The 27,084-nt window shown below is 38.4% G+C and overlaps 1 protein-coding gene across 1 annotated transcript in view; it reads left to right on the top strand.

The window, feature by feature from the left end:
* LOC119733039 overlaps positions 1-27,084 on the top strand; it is a 149,281-nt gene that overhangs the window by 15,070 nt on the left and 107,127 nt on the right. Inside the window, 23 exon segments of the mRNA XM_038206623.1 lie at positions 1,661-1,843; positions 3,137-3,289; positions 4,239-4,381; positions 5,302-5,372; positions 7,199-7,362; positions 8,075-8,241; positions 8,792-8,972; positions 10,406-10,558; positions 11,233-11,490; positions 12,331-12,496; positions 13,098-13,276; positions 14,286-14,424; positions 15,245-15,454; positions 17,278-17,344; positions 18,416-18,579; positions 18,703-18,830; positions 19,285-19,426; positions 20,995-21,225; positions 21,911-22,111; positions 23,094-23,243; positions 23,802-24,014; positions 24,469-24,675; positions 26,707-26,798. Of these exon segments, the coding sequence (XP_038062551.1) occupies positions 1,661-1,843; positions 3,137-3,289; positions 4,239-4,381; positions 5,302-5,372; positions 7,199-7,362; positions 8,075-8,241; positions 8,792-8,972; positions 10,406-10,558; positions 11,233-11,490; positions 12,331-12,496; positions 13,098-13,276; positions 14,286-14,424; positions 15,245-15,454; positions 17,278-17,344; positions 18,416-18,579; positions 18,703-18,830; positions 19,285-19,426; positions 20,995-21,225; positions 21,911-22,111; positions 23,094-23,243; positions 23,802-24,014; positions 24,469-24,675; positions 26,707-26,798 (3,762 nt within the window).

Here is a 27,084-nt window from a genome sequence, read left to right as displayed (position 1 = left end):
AAGGGCTAAATTAAATAATAATTGTTTTTTTTTGTTTCTTCATATTTTCTTTGCAAAAATGCATATTCATTGAGACCTTCTTTTATATTTTGTTCGTTTGTATTGTGACTCCAAGTCACCTCTACGGTTCGATGACATTCTCTTATTTCTGTCTCATTGCATGTACATGTAAACATTTTGTAACCAATGACTACAAACATTGCTTTCCCTCTGCTGTATCACAATAATTTAAATTTACCTATTTGTATTTAATTTTGTTTGACTGATCTTTTAATTATTGTTTTCATGTTGAGGACATAAAAACAACTGAACCTGAAACTGAAAATGAAGGGTACAAAACATCGATTCTTTTTTTTTTTTTTTATAAAAATGGCCACATAAAATACGCAGTTCAAATTTAATTGTGGGGTTCTCTTTCTCAGATCATGAAGAAGGGACATATGCATTTTAATGATACATAGTTATTGATTTAAGAAATGTGACAACCACTTTGTCCGCCTGTTGGCTCAGCTTGCCCGGCCCGCGTGATCCAGCCTGCAAGCCAACAAGTTGGAGCTTTTCATTGGATTGGACGAAACGACTGTGTTTCATATAAGGGCAAAAAGCATGAACACTAATGCGACATAATGTTTGCCATCTTTGGCAACGGTTGCCCAAGTAGGATTGACTGTTTGCCACCAACATTTGTTAGCAATAAAGGCGACTGGTTTTCCTGAGTCATTTGCTGTGTTTCCCAAAATGGCCAACACACAATCAATGGGCTGAACCTTTCTGTTTTGTATGACATTGTATTCACTCCTCCATGAATCAACTAAAACCATGGAGTGCTCGGCAGGTCCAGGAGTAACAGGCAGGGTGGTTTTGGCGGCACAAGTCCCTTAGGGTTAATATACATGTATTTCCGGCAAAATTTCATTTTTTCAGTAACATTTTTTTGTGGGTTTCAATAAAAGCTGCTATCCAAGCATTATGAAAAATGACACTTTTCGAGTTGATTTACAGGGCACTGCCATTTTGACAGTTTTTCGATGTCATTGTTCCATTGTGGGTTGGCACACAGGGCCTCCATGTAAAACATACAGACGTTAGCGTGACGGGAACGCACCCTTGTAATGTATATTAGAGGGGTACACCTGAGCTTGGCTGAATGGTGGCCATACTTTTTTTTTTTTTTACCTTTGCAGGAGGTATTTCATGAATTTAAGTACAGAATAGCTACTAATACACTCATACTAAGACAAAATAGCATTCGAAATATACAATGTACATGTATGAAACTATCTAATTCCAAATGTTTCAGTCTCAGAGGGTAAAATGGCACTTTTGACATCAGACAATAACCGGCCCTGCAACGTGCATGTTTTATCCAATCAAAACCGGGTATGCCAAGTCAAGTTTTCGTGCTTCAGTGCATTCTGAGTGCATTCTTATGACGAACTTCGTCTTGAAAAGTTCATAATGGTGCAACTGTAGCACGGTTTTATTTTACACACTCAAATCAATGAGTGGTTAAGTCTCAAGATTTTGCTACTTCAATGTAAACATGCTAACATATTCAATGTTTTCATCATAAAAAAGGGTAACACTGTTGCATGAGAAAGTGTATGGTATGTGTAAATTGGCCATAATGTCATCTGATGCTTTGTATTGGGTTAACCAGGAGTTTGGCGTGGAGCGCATCAGTGACTTTGTCAAAGCATACGATCTCATCATTGGACAAGTAGTTGGAAACATTCGTAGGGCAGTGGACATTGTCGTTGGTCTCTTCAACGGTGACATTAGCATCTCTCAGCTATTTGACGACTTTGTCCAAGCTCTGGAGAACATTCCAAGTAACATTACGGTAGGTTTGTACGTGTAAGACATAGTTGGCAGGCTATATTACCATGTATTTCCCTAATTAAAAGTATCACAATGTATTACCCTTAAAACATTCTTTGAAAAAAAAGTTGAGGAAGAAGTCTAGCTTTTATTATATTTCAGCAAAAGTGAAACTTTAACTTTGCATGGCATTTTCGTTGTTAAATATTTTTTGCAAGGCAAATAATATTAGTACATACAGGGTGAATACAGAAATTAAACCAATATATCCGTAACCCCAAACAGGTAAGACTTAGTGTTCTTTCAGCAAAACGAAAACAATTTACATTAAGTAACACTTACCTTTTTGTGATTCATGGACAGAACCTTAAAATAGTGTTTGTGTTTAAAATTCCGTAACTTGAAAAGTACAAAGGTAATTTGAATGATTCTTGTACTTAAGGAAAGCTTATGAATTGGGCTTTCATATCCTAGATTTTGAAATTGCTATTTGCAGAACTTCACTAAAAAATGGTCCTGACATTTGGGTTTTTGTTTTTTACTCGCACTATTATGGACTGTCAGTTATTTCTTGCTCAGTATATCAATCTGCCTAGCCGGATATAGAGCCTTGACATGACATTACATGTCATATTTATCTATTTACATGTGACAGGTTCTGAGCTCATTAGCTAAGCGTGTAATCTGGCTAGGCAGCAGTAGATTAATTAAATGGGATCTCTCACCTGTTTCAGATTGGCATCCAGAGTTGTGTCAAACCAAAAAGCATTAGGAACAATTTGGGTTGACCAATGGAAGTAGATTTTCCGTTGACTTATCCGAGGAGTCTTCTGATGAACTGCAATAGTGGATTGACTTAGAAGCTCCAACACTGTAAATACTGCAGTTTTAAATTTACACCAATGGGTATCTATATAGGACCATCTGGTGTTAAATTTTGCCGGTGTTGTCCTATATAGATACCGAATGGTGTTAAATTAACATTACAGTTTTTGCAGTGAACCTGTTTCATCGTCAAAGAGTTATTATAATTAATTTCTAATTTTTTTGGAAAGCTTCCGATAAACGGTTCGACAGAACTCTGGAGTGCCAGTCTGAAACAGGCGTGATCCCAATGGAAATATGCCTCTGCAATTGGCTTTCTAGGCTACCCCAGCTGAAATCAACTGTTCTTTGCTTTCTTATCTTTGTATATATTGTTGGTTTCATCCGAATAAAATAATAATGATAATAAATAAAGGTGTTATTTGGCTTAATAACACTGCTTATGAGGATTGTCTTGTAACGTTTCTAGTTGTTTATGTCCCTTATATAGAATGTGAGATATGTGGCTACAGAGGCTATGTCCAGACTATCCCAGTTTGATCCTGATCAGCTACCTCGGTCCTTCAGGGGTGTCATTGATGTGGTCAACAAGGCTACTCAGTTATTCAGTGATATCAAGACAGACGTCATGGAATTCTACCAGGTCATTGTTAAATTTGTGGTCATGTCCATCACAAAGTCCCTCACAAGTCATCTCTTAATTCAAATCAAAAGGCTATCACAAAAAAATAAAAATAAAAAACACAAGTCATTCACAAGTAAGGTGACAAGTAACGGGGGAGGAATACTGGCAAAGGAATGCCTTGGCCACCGTTCAGTGGAGTACATGACTGCACACTGGATGACTTGTGATGACTTGTGAGGACTTGACCTAAATTTAGATATTAATTATCTTCAATTGTGATTTGAATTGTGCTATTCCTGCTGCACACATGTGTAATAGGAAAACCGCTGTCTACAGCTTTCCACCTTTGTTGTGTCTAAGTTTCCTCGAGATAAATTCGTTATTCCAAGAGTGTAAGTAGAACTTATGGAATAATGAATAGCATTCGTGTTCCATTTGCAACAAGGCCGAAGGCCGTGTGGTATATGAGACACAGATGCACATAGTAAGAAACAAGTAAGACTCTATTACACACTGTTTTGTACAATTTGTTACCTCATCTGATTTGACAAAATCATGTCAGTTGTAAAGTTGCAAAGCAAACTGACTACTTGACACGTTGTTAGCAAACAAAATTATAGGTTCTTTAGCCAAATATTCAGGACATTTTGGCAAAACTGTTGATACAGTTCATTGATCAAGTTCATCTGTCATCAAGCTGAGTTTTACTGTGTGACTTTATAAAAGGCTTTAATTCATTCATTCATACATATATTTCAATATTGCTGAAAATTACAAGACGTACAAATTACAAGACGTACTTCAACTGTAAGAACATTTTAAAAGAGTTCACCTAGGAAATAAGTGTCTTTTATTGCCAGCTCCAAAATTGGTCTTGCCTTTTTTTCTAAAAGAGATTGTATTTGTTGGTATATCAAGGATCAATTTCACCTGTAAATGCAATTAACATGAATTTGTATCTGTTCAGAGCGTCAATGAAGCCATCACAGTCACCTTGCCCTGGGCAGCAGAGCAGATCTGGAAGTCTATTATTGCAATTGCAGATTCTATTGTTGATCTACTCAAGTCACCACTGAAAGCCATCGGAGACATATTTAAAGGAGTCCTCAAGTAAGTTTGCAGAGTTTAATGAATGCAAGGATTATGGGTTAGCATTAGGGGTAAAAGTGATTTTAATATTAGGTTTCATCTTTGCTGTTTGAGAGCTTGTAGATTAGGAATTCAAGAGCTTGATCAGGTGGGGCCCGAACCCACAATCCCTAACTCACTGTTGGATATGTCTGATCACAAGGCTTGCTGGGGTCATCTGGTCAGTTCAAAGCATACAAATAATGAATGTTTGTTGGTGTAATGGTAAGAATAATTGTGTAAGGTGACAGATGGAATGTTGCGTTCCATGGGGTGAAGCCAAATGGAATGGAACATTTTCATCTGGCATCGGATGATATTATTCTTTTCAATGCACGAAGATGAAACGTTCATTATTTGTTTTATACAACACCTATAAATCCTCGTTTGGTCAGAGCCTAGCCTCCAAAAAGCGTGACTGTCTGATGAAACTTCTGTTTTACCGTGGAATAGAACTTTTATTTGTGTGGTTCAGCCAGGCCGTAGGTTGGGACGAATAATTCAATGACACGTGATGAACAACCCACTAATCACTGTGATTTATTCAGGCATTGTTAAATTGACAATACCACAATTAGCATCTTGTACCAATTTTATATAATAAAGGGTAAACACCCCATACTAAACGTTACATGTGCCCTGTATAAAGGTTTATTATTTAAGATATAATATTACTGTTTAGGGTTAGAACGCACCTAGGATTCCTCTTACAACCACTTCTCCTTGTAGAGTAGGTCACTTGGTACGTGTAGCTATAAACTTCTTCCATTTTAGCTTGCTTATCCCAGGCCCATTAGGAAAAGCATTAACACCACCACCATTTAACGAATAGGCATCTTTATTGCTATATATTATTGTGGGCAGATCATACAACATTTTGAATGTTTTTTCTTATTTAATAGCATCAAGACTGCAGTTACTGAGATCACAAACGCCAAGAAAGAGGTGGAAAAAGCCAACTTTTTCAAGGAAGGTTAGGCACTTTTATTACGTACATTGTATTTTTTACTAAATCACGTGGCAGTACTGCGATGAATTGGGGATTAGAAAAAGTTCCTTGAGCTTCCCGCCCTTGATCCTCACACAGATCCCTATTCTTACAAACTTATGATACAGAGCATTGCACATAATTCGCAGACAGAGTTTCAGACATCAATTTCATACTCATTTTACTAACTGCAGAGTTGAAACAAGGGGAATGAATTGTTGGGAATCTAACCTGAGCCTACTGCTGAGAGTCAATACATTAAAGCATTCTAAGATGCTGCAGGTGACCTATCCACCTGTGAGCCCCATCACTCTTAATTTTTCTTGTGGGGCTTGTGCACTAGTTTAGGAAATGCTTATGGTCTCACCCTTCCATGAAAAAGAGCATTTTGCGCAATTGTATCAACTGATGTTTGCATTCGTGTCTCCTACGACCTTAATGTTTTAATGTGTTACAAGTCTGTCTCTACAGTAGAGACGTGATCATCTCTGTTTATAGTTTGGTAAAAACCTCTCAGCTCATAAATACCATGACTGGCTCCAACCCAAAAGGTCAAACAATTTTTGCAATACGAACACTCTGTCGATCCTTAGATGTAGAACCAACCGATACAAATAGCACAATTCCATTTTTAACCAATCTTCTAAAGAAGAACAAAGCATTATGCTTACTCTGGTGTTACATTTTTATATTGATTTTTATCTTCTATTCATAAATACCTGAGGCAGTTTATGTATTCCTATTGGTCGAGAGCCCGTCATGTGGGTGGTCTGACATGGTTGATAAAACATCGGCTGGCTCTTTAAAACACTTTTCCTGTGTCACAAAAAAATGTTTGACTCCTATGAAATCTTGTCCCTTTTATCCTGTTATTTGTTGAATCTTAACTTGGGCATGCACTTTACTACCAATGAGTCCGTTTTTCGAGAGTATGCAGTATGCACCACGCGCGCCCATCTCCATATAAGGAGATGCTTACGACTACTCGCGGGAGGCACATACCATAACACAGCTAGAGGGGTGTTTATAAAAAAAAATTGCAACCCTAAACCATTTGCCTTTTGAGAAAAAAAAAGCGGTTAGGTGGATTTTTATGTTTTGGGTATCAGATTAAAGCCGAGAGATTTTTCTTTCAGATACTAAACAAAATCATTGAAATAGCACTTTGGGTTGCTGAGAAAATGTCAATTTTGTCAAAGTAGTCTTTTTCATCCTGTACACAAGTACTTCAAATAGTGAAACATACTTGTTGCAAGCCTATTGTGCAAAGATCCTTAATTTGTGCAAGGATTAAGACATGCACAAATAGGTAATGTACAATTCTCTTACTGTGGTAGTTTTTTTTGTGCAGGATAAAAAGTGACTACTTTTACTAAATTTGCATTTTCTCAGCAACCAAAAGTGTTATTTTCATGATTTTTTTTCTTCAGTATTTGAAAGAAAAAGCGCCCAGCTTTAATCCAATACCCAAAACATAAAAATTCACCTATCCCTTTTAAAAGGCAAACGTTTTAGGGTTGCATTTTTTGGGTCACCCTATTATGAACAGCAGCACCTCCTAGTATCCGATAAGATCTACCCCCACACCTAGCTGCTTTCCGAATAATAGTAACAGAATTTTTGGTGATTCAGCCAATATATGCATTTGCTGTGAAACAAATGTAACCCATTCTATCAAAGGAGTCAGATGTCACCAGAGTTTTCAAGTTTAAGACTTATTTTGTGGAATGTGGTCCTATATAAAACTATGAAAATCTGTAAAAGGCACAAGCAAGGATCAAATCATACCATGCATTCCATGTGCTTACCAGGTCAGAGACCCTACTGGTTTGATCTGCCCAAGGTCATCGGTGATATGCTGAACGAATTAAGGGAGCATCTTGGCAACATCAGACGAGATCTTAGTGTTTGGGTGGATGAGATTGTGGGTTCCTCAGATCCCGTCAAGAAGCTGACAGGGGGAGCAGTGGATTCGGTGAGGGTGGTAAATCTAAGGTTGCATTAAAAGACGAAAATTTTACTGTTTGGCAAGATCAGAGATTCCTTTTTTTGCCTAGAGAGTTACATCCATTACATTTTTTTTATAAATAAAAAAATAGAAAAAAAAAACCAATTGCAAAATTGAGAATACCAAAATAGATATTAACACTCGCATAATTATTGCTAAATGTGAACAAACCTTGTTTCTTATTAGTCCAGTCACATTCTGATGTACATGTAACAAGTACTGCCATTTATAAACATATGGCTACAATGAAAATCCTATTTGCATCCCAAATTGTTATGTATTTTATGTACCACTAATTAGCAAGTCCAACAATCAATACGGTGATCCCCACTCCCCCCCCCCCAAAAAAAAAAAGTGCATGTCTTTTTTAGTTGCTTCATTTCTACAAGGAAGGTCGTATAAAATTTAATGTTGGATTATTCAATAACCATTTTCTGGGGTCATAAACAAGATCACGGCGATCAGTTCTGCCACAAGAGCAACAGTTTGCTCCTGAGTGATGCAGAGATACAATTGTAGCAAGATGTCCTGCTGAAGGACACAAGAACTAAGATCCCTTGGCTGGGTTGGAATTCAAATTTCAAACAGTTTACACAAGCTCCACAATTGTCTTCCTGGCCTATCCAGTCACTGTCATTTCAGTCTGCTGTTTTACATTTTATTTTTCTCTCACAAATAGCGCACATTGAGGAGGCGAGTCAAGGATGAGATTGAGTCCATCTTCCAAGATTTGATGGAACCCATACAGCCCATCGTGAATCTCCTACAACCATTCTTTGAGCTGTACGACCTTGTGTTCAGCACTGTTGATGATGTCAAAGAAGCCTATCAGACACTGAAGGAAGGGTGAGTGTATATGGAGGAGGAATAAGCATACTGCCAACCAAAATTTAATGTGATGAATATTTCTTTTAACTTTTAACACATTATTTTGCTATGCAATAATTTCTGCTTAATAACTCCACTAAGTTAGGCCCAGATAATTCATTCAGAATGATACGCTCACTGTGGTTATATGTTAAATGTACTGGCTGGTAGTTGCATCAATCACAGGACAAATTCATGTCGCTAAATAGTCAGATAAATATTAGCGTGAAAGTTCATCTGTGTTGGTAGTTTGATATTATTTAGAGGTACACTTTTGATTACAACACTAGAACACATGATTGGGTGCATTCCTATCGCACAAACACAGATGAAATATGCACCCTTTTCAGGACATGTTTGTGTGTACAATATCACTTGAAGTTTAAATGCATTCACTGTATGCCATTTGTACATGGGCTTTACCACGTTCACTTTTAAAGAAGTTCAATATACATGTCTTCAAAAGGAATTGTCATAGCTTCGCTCTTGTGTAAAAGCCTTTTTTTTATGCTGCTTGCATTTTTTTCAGATACCAAAAGTCTCAAGCTCTTGTCATGAAACTGTTTGGGCCTAAGGCCCACGAGAGATTTCCTAGGAAATACCGAGAGCCTGGCTCAGGAGAGTGTGCATCAGGAGGTTTCTACCCGACTAACTCGGCTGGACATTATGAGGATCAAGGTGTAGATCTGGAAATTTCAGCAGGAGAAATGGTGTGTATTTCATTGTTTATCACCAACACTTGCAAATTTGAACCTTGCTGTCCTTGAGCAAACTTGTTTACCGAGTGCTGTTGTTTCAAGGCAGAAGTAAATGTGACTCCATGTTAGATGTAGAAATGTATGTGTGATAAACCTTGCATGTTTCAGTGTACTCTTCTCAGTAGAATAAAGTAATTACATGTTTGCTAAGCAGAGTGATTAAAATTCCTGTCAAACACAGATGACGCACATCGCTAGACAGAATATCAGCTAAGCATTATGTTTGTGCTTTGCCTAGTTTTCATTAGTTATACCTGCTTCTCTTTGTTGTGTTGAGTAAAGACAAATATCCCTTGTATGCGTCCTTGTCTCCAACAAAAACAAGAGAGGTTACCAGTTTTTTCGCCCCTTCGGGCAACATTTGGTCTGAAGATTGACCTCATTCAGTAAAAGTTGCACTGATATTCAGCCATGCATGAAAAGTATACAAGCCTTTCTTTGTGACTAACCAAAAATACTACCAACACAATTTTCAGAATAGGCCTCTTGCTATCAACACAATGGCAACAATGGACCTTTAGACAATGACAGAAAAAAAGGGTTGACAGAACAGGATATCAATTAAATGGAATTACATTCATTGAACTTGAAACTGAATTACAGATAAGGTTCACATTTCACTGTCCTGCTGCTCGTCCTTCCACCTGTCTGTCATTCACATCAATGCATAGTTGTGTTCATGTCCTCATGTCTGCAATAGCTTTGCCGACCATCAGTGTTCTTCTGAGTGCTTGGACTTCAACAGTAATTCGTTGGCAAAGTTCATGCAGGGTTTTTGGCTCAATACGGTAAATGCGGTACACCTGGTCCTTGAGGTACAACAAAATCAAAGTGGCCTGGCGATACTGGCGCCCCTTATTCAGGATCTTGCCTGCGCCATTTTGTCCATATTTTGTTTCTGCACTGGCCTAGCATTATACTGCCGTACCTCCAGACAGTGTTCTTCAAATTGTCGTGTTTTGTACACATCTGGCCTGGCCTTACCATGGCTACTTGAAAATGTTTTGTCATGCAGTGTGCTGCTCATTAAATATCGTCAATTATCCCCTTAAGAAAATATTTGGAAACAGAGTGCAGGTATTTTTTGGGTAATCACAAAGAAAGGCTGTATCCTTTTTATGCATGCCTGAATGTCAGTAAAACTTGTACTGAATGCGGTCAATACCCGGATCGAATGTTGGCTGAAGAGAACAAAATGGTAAACTTATCCAACAGGACACTGTTTTGTACACAGCCTGTATATTAAATCAAACTCCGTAGTATTTTAGCACCCTTAAAATTGTAAAGAATAGTAACAATAGGGAAAACTGTTTACTTTAATTTTCAAGGACAATCCCAGTGTAATCTCAATTTTGTTTTGATGTCCAATTTTTTTTTTTTTGTAGTTAGTGGCACCATTTTCAGGCGTCCTGTTCAAGAGTGCTGATAAACCCAACCAGGTTACTCTGGTAGCTGGTGGCGGGGCCTTCCGAAACATCAAGATTTTTATCGACAACATTGAGCCCAACCGCACCATCTCTGAAACTGAGGGAGTGAATGTAAGTAGAAAAAAACTTCATTGATACACGATTTGTCATTGGTGGCCTCTCATTTTGGATGGAACTATTTGAGTCATTTTTGTGAGTAACCCGTCACTATAGAATGAGCTTAAAGTTTTTAGTTGTAACTATGCAGTACAAAGGGACAAAACCACAATTCAAAGGGTTGGCCTATTCTTAGTATTGAGGTTCTATTATACAAACCCTTTTTAACCCATCTTAATAGTTGCGTTTTCTCCAGTCCATAATAATTTGCAGAGAAACAGACATAAACCATCTAGATTTACTGAATGTTGTCACCCTCCACCTGTCCAAAGCTATGTTCGTATACAATACGGGTGTTGTCTGAACTGAACCTGCCATGTATATTTTTCAGCAACCTGAATCTGGACTGCTCATTCACTGTCATACAAAAGTGGATTTTAAATGAAATCAGATGTTTTTTTTCTTAAAAACTCGTTTTACCACTTTTACAAGTTTGTGGTCGTTATTTCTGTTACTGAACTTAATTTCTAAATGTTATATACCACTGGATGGTGCTTTTTCTGCAGATTAGAAATACATGTATCTCACTAATCCAACATTAAACTCATTTTGTGGTGACGAGCTACACATTTTGTTTATGATCTCTCTGTAATGTGTTCATTCTGGTCTATAATCTGTCCATCCACAAGGTGATAGCTGGTACCATCATGGGTACAGTCGGCAGGTCTGCAACCTGCACACCACCCAACTACATCCACCTGTCTATGAAGAACTCTAAACCTAACCGCCTGGCAGCCATTCTAGACGGTGCTCTTGATGACGATTCTTCAGCTTCTGATGAAGCTGCTAAGGAGGGCTATGTGGACCCTAGTAACTACCTTGCCAAGAGGCCGCTGGCGCTACCCAAATGGACTCAAGTCTGTGATGATTATAAGTTGGTGTGGATGGTAGGTCCTTGTAATAACACTGTAATCTAATAAATTATCAATAATAACACTATGACCTTTAACACCAAATCATCCAAATACATGGACCTGTTTGCTGTGGGTTCATACTGCGTCAATATTTTCAACAGTCTGTAACTTGCTAAGTGGCCTTATAATCTACCTTTAGTGGGGATTCTGTGAAAATTTACGGACTTCACTATCTGGACAAAGCTTTATTTATTCAGAAATCCATGAACACTGGTAACGTAAACAAGCATTTATTGGGGTTTTTTTTGCTGAAGGGGCACACTGCGTTTGCCTTGTCCTTTTGTGAATCGTGGAACTTTAACAATAGAGGATAATAGTGTCAACGATTGACCGAAGGTCCACTTTTGAGGCGTGTGCGTGTGTACAAAAATTATGCGACAATCACATGCGACAAAATCACACATGTTTGATTTCATCCAGTCGCCCGGTACATAGTCAGATCTGTTTGAATTGTCTGTGCACACCTCTGTATGATGGTCCGATGATCAGGAAAACCGGTAAAATCGGGAAGGTGAGCGCAGGGCTTAATTTCGATTGTGCTTCCAGCAGGCAAGTCAGCCATGTTCTGCTTTCTGACAGCATAGTTTGAACAAGAACTATAGGTTAACCATAGTTAAATTATCTTAGCTAAAGACAGACCCACAGATGAGTCAGGAGGGAGACAGACCCAAGATGTTTGTGAGGTTGTTTTGATATTTATTGAACTCGAGATATCCGCATGTTGCTTATGTGCAGGTGTAAGTTGTATTACAAATCAACCACTACTAAACACATTGTCCTCGGCTGAACTTGTACTTGAATCTTGTTTCACAGGGAAAGACAGTGAAGGAAGGTACTTTACTGGGAGGCGATAATGACGGAGAGACGGATGACACCAGCCCAGAACGCCAACCTCCCCCTGACACTACCACCGATAGACCTGACCCTAGCAAGAGACCACCAAAGCGTACATCTTCCCTAGATGAAGCACTGTCCCAGGGTAAACAGAACAACCAGCGAATAATTTGTGCTGTATAATATTTATAATAAGTCCTTTCTAACTTGAAGTCCCATTTGTGCATGTCTATGAATTCCTTGTTTCAAGGTGCTTTACAACAATCAGGCATTCAGTTTTTCCTTGGATCAACTGATTTCCTCATGTTGCAATTCACACTTTTATCTTTACATATTGAAAAGCACTGTATAAAGTCTTGTCAAGTTTGGAATGTCGTCCTCTTTTTGTAACTTCCTATGCATGCCTGAATATTTAAACACTATTATGATCACTACATTTGCCTAGGCAATAGACAATAGCATGTAAAATGTAAGAAAAAATGTCAGTACCAGAAAGTTGAAACTATGCAAGTGGATTTTGATTTTTGAAATTGAAATGATAATTCGTGAATTAGTATTTGATGCTTTATTTGAAAAAGATAAACGTGCATAAATCTTGTACATACTCCATTTACCTGGCATACTTAATGCTTTTGTGTAGCACTGCATTTGTGTGTGAACGACATAGATCCCATTGTATGTTTGATGAATACATGATTATTTCTGTGGTTGTTATTATTTACAATCTCTTCACTATTGTTTTCAAGGCAACAAACAACAGACACAGGAAATACTTGGCCTTCCAGTGCCAAAAATAGGCTCGGGTTCTCCTTTCGAGAACTTCACTCTGCGGAACTTGAAGATTGGCTCCATTCTGGCATTTGCCCGTAAGATTGGACTGGAGAAAACAGCAGATGACTTACTGACAGTTGTCAAGACGATTGTTGTGAGTATGGTAGTCCCGAACATTAACTGGTATTCATAGGGATTATTTAGAATTAAAAAAAAACATCGGTTTGCAATGTTTAAATGTAGTTTTCAGTTATGCACTGACTTGTTATGCAAATCTGTCCAAAATGTAAATTTGGATTTTTTTTTTTCACTCATAAATACCTTAGACAGTTTACCCATTCTTATTGGTCGAGAGCCCGTCACGTGGCCGGGATTAAATGGTTGATAAAGATCAAATGGCTGGTCTTCAACACTTTTCCAGTGTCACATGAAATTTAGACTCCTATGAAATCCAGTGCCTTTTACCATGTTATTGATTGAACGTTCACAATCCTCACATAGGCATGCGCAATACTGCCAGTGAGTCAGTATTTCATAGTCCTAAATTCACATTTCGTCGGCACAGCTGTGCTGTGCCAGACGTGCAGTACGTAAGACACGCGCTTCAATTTCCATATAAGGAGTTGTTAACGACTTCCTCGCGAGAGGAAAGTACCACAAAATAGCTAGAAAGGTCTTTCGAAAAACATGAATTAAAATTGTTTTAACAAAATCCTTGGCAATTTATAAATTTTGACTTGTTTGACTTTTGGACAGAAGAGATTTGATTTTGTTACCGAAAAGGTATATATGAATGGGTATAAATATGTGCTTGGCCAGTATTAAACACTATGTTTAAGACTGGGTGGAGTCTGGATACTGATAATTATTCTCGCCTGCACCTGAATTCTAATATTGACTAACTTGTTACATAGGTAATGAAATTGCCATTGAAAATTGTGTATTTAAACAGAACAATGTATTTTTATTTCATTTCTGACACTTCCAAGATTTGTAATAACTAGAGTATAGTACCAGGATTAAAACTTGTCAAACAAAGATCTGCTTAAATTTCCTCTCAAGTAAATTCCATGTCTTGAAGTGGAAGTATGTTGATTAATTTAACAGAGTAGCACAATGTATTACATGAAATTCCCAAATCGTTCTCTCTTGTAAACCTACAGAAACTAGTGAGTGACAAGCCATGCGTTCTAGCTGAGTCTTTGTCCAATGACATGTTGAGGATTGAGCTCCAGCAGCGTGGTCTCAGTTCACAGGGAGACAGGAAGACTCTACTCCAGCGATACAAACAACCTGAAGATCGTAAGTACAAGTTGCTCGTCTGTGTGATTTAGGTGTGTCGTACTTAAGGCTATACATGTAGGCCTACCTCTGGAAAGGTTTTCATACCTCTGGAAAGTGGAAAGCAACTTTTTGTCATAAAACCTTTGCTGTAAATTGCGCATGAGTTTGGCATAAAGAAACGTTGGACACAATCCTACCGATTTGATGAGAAAAAAAACATGCTCTTGGTGAAGAAAAGACTTATTCCATCTGATATGGTATCATTCAAAAAACAAATCATTGAATGTAGTTTCAAAACAAGTGTCCTTGTTGTGCAATACAAATCTGAAAATGGATCCATTTCGGAGACAAAATCAATGCAAAGGTTACTGTGTCTTCTCAAAATGTATAGTATCTATTGAGCTTTATAACATTGGCACGTTAGTTGTAATGTACCCTGTAACAGTTTTGTTGTCGTGTCGGTGCAACAAGGTCGAATCTCCTATAACGACGTGTGACGTCAGGTACGTGAAACGCGAGTTTCAATGCCAAAAAGGTCGTATCTCACTTAAAATTACCCGGATGTACACACAAAGTAAATGAATTTCCTTTACATGTATTCAACATTGCAAGTGTGAATTACTTGCCGTGATGTCATAAATTTGTGAAGGAGTATGCCATACATGCCAACCTTTCCGAATTTGGCGTAATCATTACGAAAATACAAGCTCTATGTATTTTCGTAATTTCTAAGGAGAGTGCAGTTTTTGTTATGAATGATGTGTCTTTGCAAGTGTGAGGAAATGTGTTGCAAATTCAACACTATCGACTAAACTGGGACGATTTGTTTTTGTCGTAGGCTGCCCCCTTCTACAAGTCTCCTTGCCCAAGAACGTCTACTGTAGGATAGATGGAAGCTGCCTGGGTGTGGAGTGCTGTATGAACGTCAAACTCTTCATGGTATCTCTGGCCTTCAAGGCATTCATGCGCTTTGATCCTTGCGAGTTGCAGTTTGTTCTTGGTGTCAACTCTTGGAACTACACCATTCAAATCCTGGATGTTGAATTTGGTAAGTCCACTACTTTTGTACAATTGAAATTACGAACCGGTATAAATCAAAACATTAAGTGAACTAGAAACAAAAACCACATGTACACAAACCAGTCCCTGCGTCGCCTAAACACCGGATGATTTTTTTTTAAACTCCCGCTCTCCGGTTATCACCAATCTAATGGGCCCGCTGGCGAGGTATGTGTTGACAAGTTATAACCCACCCATCACCGCAACCCAGCACTGGAACTGATTTGACTCCCTATATGCGTATTCAATTTCCAAAAAAGGGAAAAAAAACCTTAACAAATACGCTCTAGGCAGCTTAGTCATATAACTACACAGGTATCCATACCAGTGCTTGTAAGTCTTAAATAAACGAAAATCTTCCCTAGCTGGTTGCAAACACAATGTTTTCAAAAAAAGATTCATCAGCTCGCAGAGCCCCCCGTACTCCAATGTTATCATACATCCCATAAAAAGAAAAGAATGAGGAACGGCCCTGCTGATGCTGATAGCAAATCCCATCCCCCTCCCATGTTTTAAACCCCAATTCACGGCGGCAATTTTCTTGGAATGACCTTGGAACCTTCCAACAAGTTATTAATATCTACAGATTATTCCCTGAATTTTGCTTGCACAAAACCGGTTCTTCCTTGCTATTTTACTAGCCAGAAAACCACTTCTTTTTAAGAAAACACAAGTCTGATAAAAACTTAAATGCATGGTGGCGGCCAAACTCCATTCCATTTAACTTAAAATGTAGTGGCGACATATATGATAACGCCCCTTCTTATTAAACACTTCTGAATTTTGAGTGATTGAGCACAACCCGATAACCATTTTAGAATTGTTCAAATAAATATAGTCTTTGTTTCTTTCCCTCTTTTTTCTTTTCCGGACAATAATTCTCAATTGATAACATTTGTTGCCCCGAAATTGCTTAACTTTTTTTCTGGGAATACCTGAATGTTATTTGAACTTCAAATGCGGAGAGAAGCCTCAAAATCAAAACGCATCTATTTTCTTCTGAACGATTCACGGATAAACGATAAAACCTGGTAGGAGCTAGAACATTTTCATGTCATCACTAAGTCATCGGTTATCGAATTACAAGCAAATTGAGGTCGAAATTGGAATAATTAATTTGAACCATAACTTTTCAAATGAATAGAGTACCGTTGTAATCCTTTGTGGTCAGGCATTGCCTCGGGCAATAATTTGGATTCCTGGGCACAAAGCCGTTTAACCTTTACTTCCGCTGCAATTAAAAATGGATATAACTTGAAAACGGAAGCATTTCACTACAGACAAACAAATTATGGAGGTGTTGAGTGACGACTGCCTAACACAAAAATGCATGATGATGTCATTACCTAAAAATACACCCTCTAGAGGCACATCAAATAAAGTTGAACATGCATGAATTTAAAATTCATCATTCATTCCCACCTCATGATGAACATGTATCCTGTAAGATCTAAATCAGTATTCAGTTTGCACACTTTTTATGATGACGTCATCAAACCAAAAATAAGGTGTGCATTAACGTAAAATATACTGAAATTCATCATACCCCAAAAGACAATTATTTTCTTTTCAAATTAGATCAAATGGTTTTACAGGACTGAATTCTGAATTCTTAAAACTGAATTCTGGGCAATGTCCTATGAAATGGTTCTCTGTCCGATCACCCCGCGTTTATAACTCAACAAACGCAAATCTCTAGTAATAAATTAGAAATTTGAAAAAAAAAAAATGAGGAAAACTTGAAGAGGCTGATTTTGGAATTAATCTTGCTTTGAGAGAAGAGTTATTAAAACACTGTTATTTTTTCCCTAGGCAAAGAATGGGACATGCCAGTGCCCTTTGACATTCCATTTGTCGATGATATGGAGCTGCATCTTAGGTAGTTTTATCTTTTTGAAATTCTAATTTTAAAGTTTTAAAGTTGAACAAAGAAATTGTGTAGAGCGGGCCGGGGTTTGAGCCTGCACCCTCTGGAGTACCGTTTGGGCAATCTATCAACTGAGTCCTTCAGCCATTTGTTGGTAATTCCCGAAATTGTCTATGTTTTTGTAGGTGCACTCGTCCAACAAGTCAGAAGCCCATAGGTTTCAACTCATGTATTTGAACTCCGCCGAGCTCCAATTAAGTTCGTTGTTCAACTTGAGACCCGACTGAAAGAACTCAGACCTTTGATTTTGAGAACTTCGTATAACTTTGTTTAACTGTATAGGATGACAAAGTACACATACTATGGACTTTTGTGCATGAACAAATAATGGTGCTTTGTGACCTCTTTCTAGAGCTCCAGTGGGGGGACACATCAAGAGTGCATACTGGTTCGCGTGTATGGTGCGCAGAGTGTGCACAACTAATTAATTTTCCTTATTGTGAACAAACCTACAGCATCTTAGCATGAGTATCAGACATCGTGAGTGTGCATGTACCTGCCATTTGTCACATCCAACTCTGCCCTTGTAACCTCTGAGGGGGTACCAGAGGTATGCACAGATCCTGATTAGGGCCGGCTTAGACTAGGATACAAATTGACATTAGTGACAATTGCGGCGATTCACAATGCAGTGCATCACCAAGAGTTTGCCATGGAGAGTCAATTTTTCAAGTTTATGGTGGACAAAACACGACCCATTTGAATAAGTGTCAGTAGACAACTTGAGCTAATTTGTTATACATGTAGATTGGGCATGGCATTCGGCTGCCTTACAAAAAACATATTGACAAAAAGAAAAGAAAAGGGCAAACATACACTCGAATCATATGCTTACGAAACTACTGACCAGAAAAAAAAAACCAATTTGAAATGTCCCGCGCTGCAAATTCGTCGACAATCTCCCACAATGCACTGGGAAAATTGAACTCTCCGTGGCAAATTCTTGGTGGCACACTGCATTGTGAATCACTAATGTCCATTTTGTATCCTAATCTAATCCGGCCCTTTAATATTCTGCCACAGGTACCGCATTGAGAAGAGCAGGACTCAGCTACTGGTCAGCATGTCTGTTGGTTTCTGCCCAACGACTGGTGGTGCAGATTGTTTGCCATTTATACAAGTGTTGAAGGATTCTGCTATTGCTCTTCCTGTCTGCCATCCCGATGGAACCATCACGTGGCCAGACAGTAAGCAAGAGGGAAAATTATAACAGTACAATATTGTTACAATCAAACCATCATTGTTATTAAAACATAAAATTAAAAAAAAAATCCCAAAACAAGAACAATAAACTTCATTTTGAATTTTAGTTGACCTGGAGGAGTATTTCTCTCGCGCTGCCTTGAAGAATCTACTCAAGGAGACGGGTGAGGAGCTACTGAAGGCAGGCACTGAGGCTACATGGAAATATGTCTTGGAAGAGCTGGGCATACCCATGGTAAGGTCAGACTTCAATAATGATTGTTAGATTCACGTATATCTGAAGTTCATTTAACAAGTATGTTCACAATGACTTTGGTATGTTTTGTTGTACACTGCTAGAAAGCTCCCAGTGCACAAGGAAGGCAATGTACTCGCGTACATGCGCGTGTCAACACTGACCTGTGGGGACAGCTGCAAGTCCCCATAACTGGGTCATAATTTGCTTAACATTACAAACCTTCTCTATAGACATGGCGACGGCCTGCCCACTGTACTGCATATGTGCATATCAGTGACTTTAGCATTGCGCTTGATAAATGAAAATGCATAGGGGTGTCAAAAGGAAGAAATAAATAAGTACTTTAAATTGATTCTCCTGAGGAGCACTGTTTGATCAATTTCTTTACATTAAATAATTCAGATTTTATTCTTGCAAGTTGTACAACAAGTTACACCATTTACCTCCTCAGGAATTATTGGGTGGTAAAGAGCCATGTCCAACACCTTCGAGTTTGAGTAAAATGCAGCTGATAGCCACACTGGAGGAGAGGCAACTTTCAACCAATGGAACGAGGATGGAGATGGAAGCCAGGCTATCGCAGGATGATAGAAGTTAGTAAAATAACTCAAGGAAGGCTGCATACAGATCTTGTGGCTACGTCTGCAGTTGTACAAGTGTCTATGGGAAATGGCTTCAGCCGCTACAATAGGATTATGTTTTAATTGGAAGCCATAGCCAAGTGGTTTGGTCTTTTTGCATCATTCAGAAAGGTGTCAAAATCAATTGTTAGGAAACACCAGATGCTGTTTGTGTATAAAGCATAAAATAAGCAATCCACAGTAATACATATCTTAAGGTGCTGAGCAAATTTGCCGCAAGTCTCTGATAAAAACAATTGTTATATTTAACTGTTAATAGACTTTGCGTCAAAGCAAACCATCTCTGTTCCCAGAGAAATGGTATACAAATATTGAGTGGCTAGGAATGGGAGGAATGTTATCTCAGGATAAAATACGTTTTTTTATTTCACGAGGCGAAGCTGAGTGAAATGGTAAAGTCTCGATTTTACCAAGCGATCATATTCTTCCCATTTCACTATTTAATGTCAATCAACATTGATTTTTAGGTTTTCATCACATTACGTCCGCCAACATAAATTTTTACTCCTGCCCCATTTTTTTTTCATATTTTATATATTTTTCTGAAAGTGTGTTTTTTTTTCTCAAAGAAAAAAAGGTATTGTCCATACAAGTTTATCCCCAAATCCACAGGCACTGTCACACTGATTTTCACGCAAACATAGTGCACGACAGTACTGAGCACATCGCGCAAAGTCAGTGCTAATACATACGTTATCGTATTGTCAGGAACCATGATTGCACAACGCTGTAGGCACCATGCAGAATGTATTATGGTAATGCAATGCGTCATCGTATAGTTAATAACCATGACGAGTCGATGTATTATTGATACGACAACGCAATGTCTTAAAGTTTTTAAAGTTCACAGTTTGACACCTTGCTGGCATGGCAAGTGTAGGCCATTTGTTGCGTTACTTGTTTGAACACTCATCCACTGAAAACCAAATGTGCTATAAACTTTGATGTATATTACCCTTTCTAAATTCTAGACACAAATCCTAGGCCATAAAACAGCTGATTATATAATTTTCATGTTTGTTGTGCCTTTTTTTAGGTTTATCTGACGTTGTCCCCTCAATTGACTTTGAATTCAAAGAAGTGGAATTGATAAAATTTAAAATATATATTCCCCTCCCGACAGATTTTTCTCAATCAACCTAAAAATCAATGTTGATTGGCCTAACTGACATATAGATTCTTGCCATTTGATCTACAGTTAAAATGAACTTCTATTTCAATACACAATTGGTGGGAAATGTATTTCTTTCTTCCAAACCACCCCTTCACGAAATGTTTGAACCCAACTCTGGCTTAACGCCCACACCACCATGCATTTGCACACAAATACTGCGCCATGGAACAAGGATGATCCTAACTGTTGAATAGTAAATCTCATTCACCTAATGGGATTTTTTTTGCCCCAGGGTGAATAGGAGCAATAATGAATTTCACGTGATGCAAGTTCCACCAATCAAATGACAAGTCTAAAGACAAAATTGGACTTATAAACGTTGTAAAATCTTGTCTGATCTGCACAGCGTGTCAGTTCTTCACGTTGCCGGAGTTCCCCCCAGAGCTGGCAAAAGTGGCCTACTGCTCCCTGAGTGAGAACTGCCTCCGTCTTGACTGCTGTCTGCAACTCGACCTTGAAGACTGGCATTTCCACCGCTCGTTCAAAGCCTTTGTGGAGATAGATGCCTGTGATTTCACATTCTACGTCGCCTTTCAGCACTTGCGGTACAAGAAGTTGCTGCTGAGCTATGAATGGGGTGATTAGGGTCATTTTATATCTCAATTCTACATGTATTACAGAAAATACGTCCACAATTTCCAAAGCGCAAACGCAAGCAAATCCTTAGACAGTTATAAAAAAACGTTGCGTCATCACACACACACTCATCTTTGTAAAAACCGGCAATCGTAAACCCCCTATTTTCCCTACTCATCATTCCTTTGTTTGTGCTTTAACTTTTTAGCAACAGCTCTCTTTGGTTTTGAACACGAATTTCAATCATGGACTTTTAGTCTAACGTTGACGTATTGTTTGAGCCCTTACCCTTTTGTCCCTAGTCTACAATTGCCGGTGTTTACATACTAACACACACACTGCATGTCTCAGAATCCTATTGATATCTCGCCCCTATTTTAACATTCAGTTGTGACCAAGTCCCGAAAAATAAGTCTTAAGGACAATTTTCACTATAGTAGGTTTTCACTTGCAATAAAAAAACGCATAACTTGCTCTGCATTTGATATATCACTTAGTTCAATATCTTTTAAATCATGTATTAAAATACTTACAGACCTAACATGTATGTGGTTGAAAAAAATGTGGCAGCTAGTCAGTTAAACTTTTTACCCCCAAAATAGCTCAGGTCATTCGTGACTCAGTTTGGGGTCAGGTTACATGTCAGTAGTCAGCATTTCACAAATGAAGTCCATTAAACCACACAGGAAAACAAGAACAGCAAACCATAGGTCCCATCGCCCTGAAATACTCCATCAACAAACTGGACGCGGAGAAGGTGTTTGAGATTGACTTTGGAGCATCTATTTGTGAGAGCGCTGATGATTGCGTTTTTGATGTGGACATCATCCAGGACTACAGAGTTCCCGTTCCATTCTGCAATTCCAACTTCTCATTCGCCCTTCCAGGTAGGAGTAAGATTTTAATTGGTTTCTTTGTAGTAATGACAACAATATTTCCTCTGGAGTGTTCATGAATAAAATGCTTTATGATGCTTTTGTGAATCAAGATACACCCAACAAAAAAACAAAAGTTCCCCCTCAATACCTTTTCGTCTACCTCAAAAACTACTGTGCACATCTTGCTCAATCTACGAATGATCAGTACAAACATTCCTTAGCAATCCAGCCATACTCTTTGTTTGGCCCAAAACAGTGATAATGTGTACAAAATATGCAATTTATGACAAATGGTACCGGAAAAAGTTGCACTTTTGTATACGTGCAAGGTGAGTGTGAACCACAACTTGCACGTATACAAAAGTGCAACTGTTTCCGGTATCATTTGTCATAAATTGCATAAATTCATGCACGTTATCACTGTTTAGGGCCAAATAGAGAGTATGATTGGATTGCTAAGGTATTTCTGTACTGATAAGTCAATATCTGAGCAAGAGGTGCTCAGTAGATTTTGAGTTAGACAAAAAAGTAATGGAAGGGGGTACTTTCTTTTTTGGTTGAGTGTATACTGCAAGGTAATTGAAGGTTGTAACTTTAGACAAGAGTATCTTATTTAAAAAGCGGGTGAATGAATGATTCCTGAATGATTGAAACATTTTTGAGATGGTTTTTACAATTTTTATGTGCCTCTCTTGACTTACTTGACCAAATATATTTGCTTAATTACCATTTTATACAGGTAAATTTTAACGTATCATTTTAAAAATTAATTTCACTTTTTCAATGACTAAGAGTATGTATATTAATAGTTCAGGTGTTATAAAAAGGTGGTGAAAAATCCTGAAATGCAACATACATACGGCGGCAATATGGCATGCATTGAAACCTCTCCTAAATCTCTTTGTGCACAAGCTGGTAGCTTTGCCTAATAAATGTCATTTCCTCAGTACTGTGGTTCTGATGCCTTACACACCTGACTTTTTGTTCATAGGAGGGACCACCTTGAGGGAATTTATAAATCAAGTTGGCCCGAGTGCTGGGCAGCAAGCTGTCAATATTCTCCTGGAGTTCATTGGGCTTAGAGATAAGATTAATGATGGACCATGTGACACCACAGCACTGATAAGACCTGATGAAGAAGGTGAGGATTGGTCTCCACCAAAAATGTTGGAAAAATATAGGAAACCAACCCTTACCCTTGCAGATCTTTAAAAATCTGCCTTAAGAATTGAGAAAGGTAGAGCCCAACTACCATCGGGACATTTTATTGGGCTTTATATCCCTTAAAAGTGTAACTATAAAGAATGTGTTCTTGGTTATCTACAGAGTGGAGGATTTTGAAGGATTCAGGAAGCACGCAGATCTTTTAAAATCCGCCTTGGTTTTAAAGGATTTAGCTAATGGATTTTAAAGGATTGAGGAAGGTAGAGCCCTACCACCATCGAGACTTTTCATTGGGCTTTATATCCCTTAAAAGTGTTACTATACAGAATGGGTTCTTGGCTATCTACAGAGTGGAGGATTTTGATGGATTTAGGAAGCTTTTTAGCAAATATCATGAGGCTTAACGTTTTGAAATGTAGCACAATTAGTGTGCCAAAGTGATCTACTAGATTTACTACAGTGCCTTCTTTATTCCTGGTTTATAAATTCTTTCTGGTTCATTGCTCACTCTTTGTTTATTTTTTTCGCTATCCAGTATGCACTGATGTGAGCCTACCACCACTACCCAGTGGAGTGACTTGTGAGTTTTCAGACCGCTGCCTGGGCATACGATGTTGCACTGAATTGGATCTAGAAATCACTGTATTATCAGTCAACATGTGGCTGGTTCTAGACCCCTGTGAGTTCACGCTGTCCATGGGATTGGGAAAGTGGTCCTTGACATTCACCATATTTGACTACCATTGGGGTAAGTGCCTGTAATACATTCACAGTATATGTGTATGTAAATCCAGTTCGAATTTGAACTTCGAAATTCTTACCCATCGATTGGCCACTATGAAGCTATAGATTAGTGCAAAATGTCTGATTTCAGAGTGCTTCACATTTCCCTTAAAATCTTCTCTTGACTCTATTTTAAGACACAGTTATGAATACAGTTACAAAATCTGGGGAAAAAACCCTTTTAAATGTATTGACAGATCTCTCACTTGTACAAACACAACTCTGAAGCCACTCTTCAAATACATGTGTGTTACTGCCAGCCTTTTATGTGACACATTTAGCCACTGACATACACAATTCGTAAACAAACTTCCTAAACAAATAGAATTACATGCAAGCAGAATCTGTAAAGTTGCCCCTCAGGTTGACCTTGTAACAACACATGACATTCGGTAACTGACTTTCCTGTTTTTTACCAGGTACCCAGGAAGAGCTGAAGATTGGCAAAGCCTTGACCCTGATCTACACCATTGACAAGCTGACTGAGGACAAGGTGTTTGTATTGGACCTAGCACTTTCCCTGTGCCTCCAAGACTCAGACTGTAACACGCCCTCTATTGATATTCTCAAGAAAACTCGGGTGCCAATACCACTCTGCAATGAGAATTTCACATTCACACTTCCAGGTAATGCTTTTTAAACTGCTTTTAATTTGATATGAACAAGCATCCCTCACTGGACAACATGTATGAACAGTAGATGGAACCGCTTTGACCGCTTACCACAGCGGATACACCAAGCTTATAAGTGCATGAAGTACACATGAATAATTTACACAAAGTGTTGTGTCTTCGCGTGACTTGTGTGTGTATGAATGATGTCAATATGCACAAGTGTCTCGTCCATGCTGATTTCAGTGGTCCCTCCCAACTTTCTCTTTGTAACCATTGAGGGGTACTTGTACATGTAGTCCATAGAGAAAATAACACCGAGTGCTGGTATTGAAGGATACTTTAGGACCATTGTCATGTGCTGGCAGTCGGGTACCAGACACAACAGACGTGTGGGCATCTATGAGCTCTGTGCACAAACAAGAAAATGTGCTTTTTTTTCTCGAGAGCCCTGTGGATGGGACACACTATTTGTGCGTCCTGGGGCCAAATTCACGAAGGTTTCGCAAAGTTAAGGAAGTCGGAAACACCTCGCTAACGTTAATTTCGTATTCACAACAGCTACGCTTCGCAAACTCTACGCAAATGTTAGCAAATCCACCATATATTTGCAAACACCACACAAATGTTTGCGCGTTATTCACAAAGCCCACGCCATCTTTGCGATTTCGCAATCTCTTCGCAAAAGGTTCGCTAACGGGCTATTTTTTTGGCGAAGAGTCCGAGGTCGTCGCTAACTCCTCGTAACTAACAGTATGGTGCTCATGCTCGAACTGGATGAAGAACTCCTTCACGAATTACGCCAAATTAGGGTCTTTCTGACGGAACCGTCGCCATATAAAGATATAGTGATGATAAATAGCGACAACTAAGGTAAACAAAGTTTATTGACCTCTCTAAGGGTATCAGACGTCAGATATGATGTCCCCACATCTGATTTTTTTTTTTTTATGGCACAAAGACTTAACTGACTTGGGTCATAAGAAAGTGGCATTTAAGAGATTAAATCTAATTCATATCTATAGATAGGGTTTAAAAAGGTTATGACCTCTCGTATTGGGATACCAGAAGTTAAATTTGAATTGTTCTATATATGCACAAGTGTCTTCATAGCATGAACACCTACCATCTGGACTTGAATCGTAAAAACAAGTTGGGGTTTAAAGAGTATATGTTACAAATAGCTATTAATAAGGTTTACAAAGGTCATTGACCTATAAAAGGTCACCCGAGGTCAGATATGAATTGTTCCCACATTTGTTTATTATTTCCATTGTATGACGACCTATGACTTAGACTTGGGTAAAAGGAAAGTGAAGTTTCGAATAAAAATTGTTATGAATGGAGTATGTAAATATCGTTGACCTCTCAAAGGTCACCAGAGGGCAAATATGAAACGCCTCCATATCTGAAAAAAAGGCACGAAAAACCAACATGCGAAGATGCTTATATCACACAAACGTTCAACATTCTTGGACATATTGGGCTATGCCGCTCCACTATTGGGAGAATCGAGCTTTCCTTTGCGTTGCTGCCCATCTTTGGCAGTGTGACACATTTTGTTCTAAATGTCCACGAAGCAACAGCAACTCTCTCTTTCTTACCGTTGGGGAGTTTTTGTGCACGGAGCCCATTGTTGCATGTACCTCATCCTTATATGTGCACATGAACCAGTACACACATACTATGTGTCCCTCATTGGCTTAAATGAGTTGGCTGCAAGGTGTCTTCCTTATTATCAATTATCCTAATCGCAGCACTGCAGCATTTGCAGATCTTGAGAAAATCTGATTGTGAATTGCAAAAGGAAAAAAAAGTCTGTCTAATCTAAGCAGGCAGAAAGTCTTGCAAGAATGAATATAGTTTTTAATATTTAGCATTTGAATTCTCTGCTAATAGGTGAAAAGAATTGTTTGGGAACAGAAACAGCCAAAAAGATTTGCCACATACATGTAGTAATAAATATCAACGCTTTTACATTGAACAACACACATTCAAACCTACCAAAAAAATTGAGTGTTGTCATGAATTTGCCTTATTCCATAGGGGATGGGACTATTAAAGGCTTCTTGCAGATGCTTGGGCAGAACGCTGCTGAATCAGCAATTGATGCTATTCTTGAACATCTAGGGCTATCTGTAAGTCTTTTAAATGTGGCGTTTTTTTATTAGCAGCATTTTGAGATTACTGTGATAACGTTATTTATCTTAAAGGAAGAATTGAACCTCAGTGCATATTATAACTTTAGTGGAAACCCTTGAATATAGAGATGTAATGCATTGGAAGTATCATTGTGACAACATTGAATGTTGTTGCCATCAGCACATCGTATGCTTATTCCTCAAGTCTTAATAGATCCATTTGCTTTAAGGGCCCAATCAAGTAAACTACAGTGTAAAATCGACTAGGTGCCTTTAAGGATTT

The sequence above is a fragment of the Patiria miniata genome, unplaced genomic scaffold (assembly GCF_015706575.1).
Source record: "Patiria miniata isolate m_02_andy unplaced genomic scaffold, ASM1570657v1 HiC_scaffold_1, whole genome shotgun sequence".
Classification (NCBI taxonomy): domain Eukaryota; kingdom Metazoa; phylum Echinodermata; class Asteroidea; order Valvatida; family Asterinidae; genus Patiria; species Patiria miniata.
The sequence above is the reverse complement of the archived record's forward strand: the minus strand, read 5'-3'. Positions and strand labels throughout refer to the sequence as shown.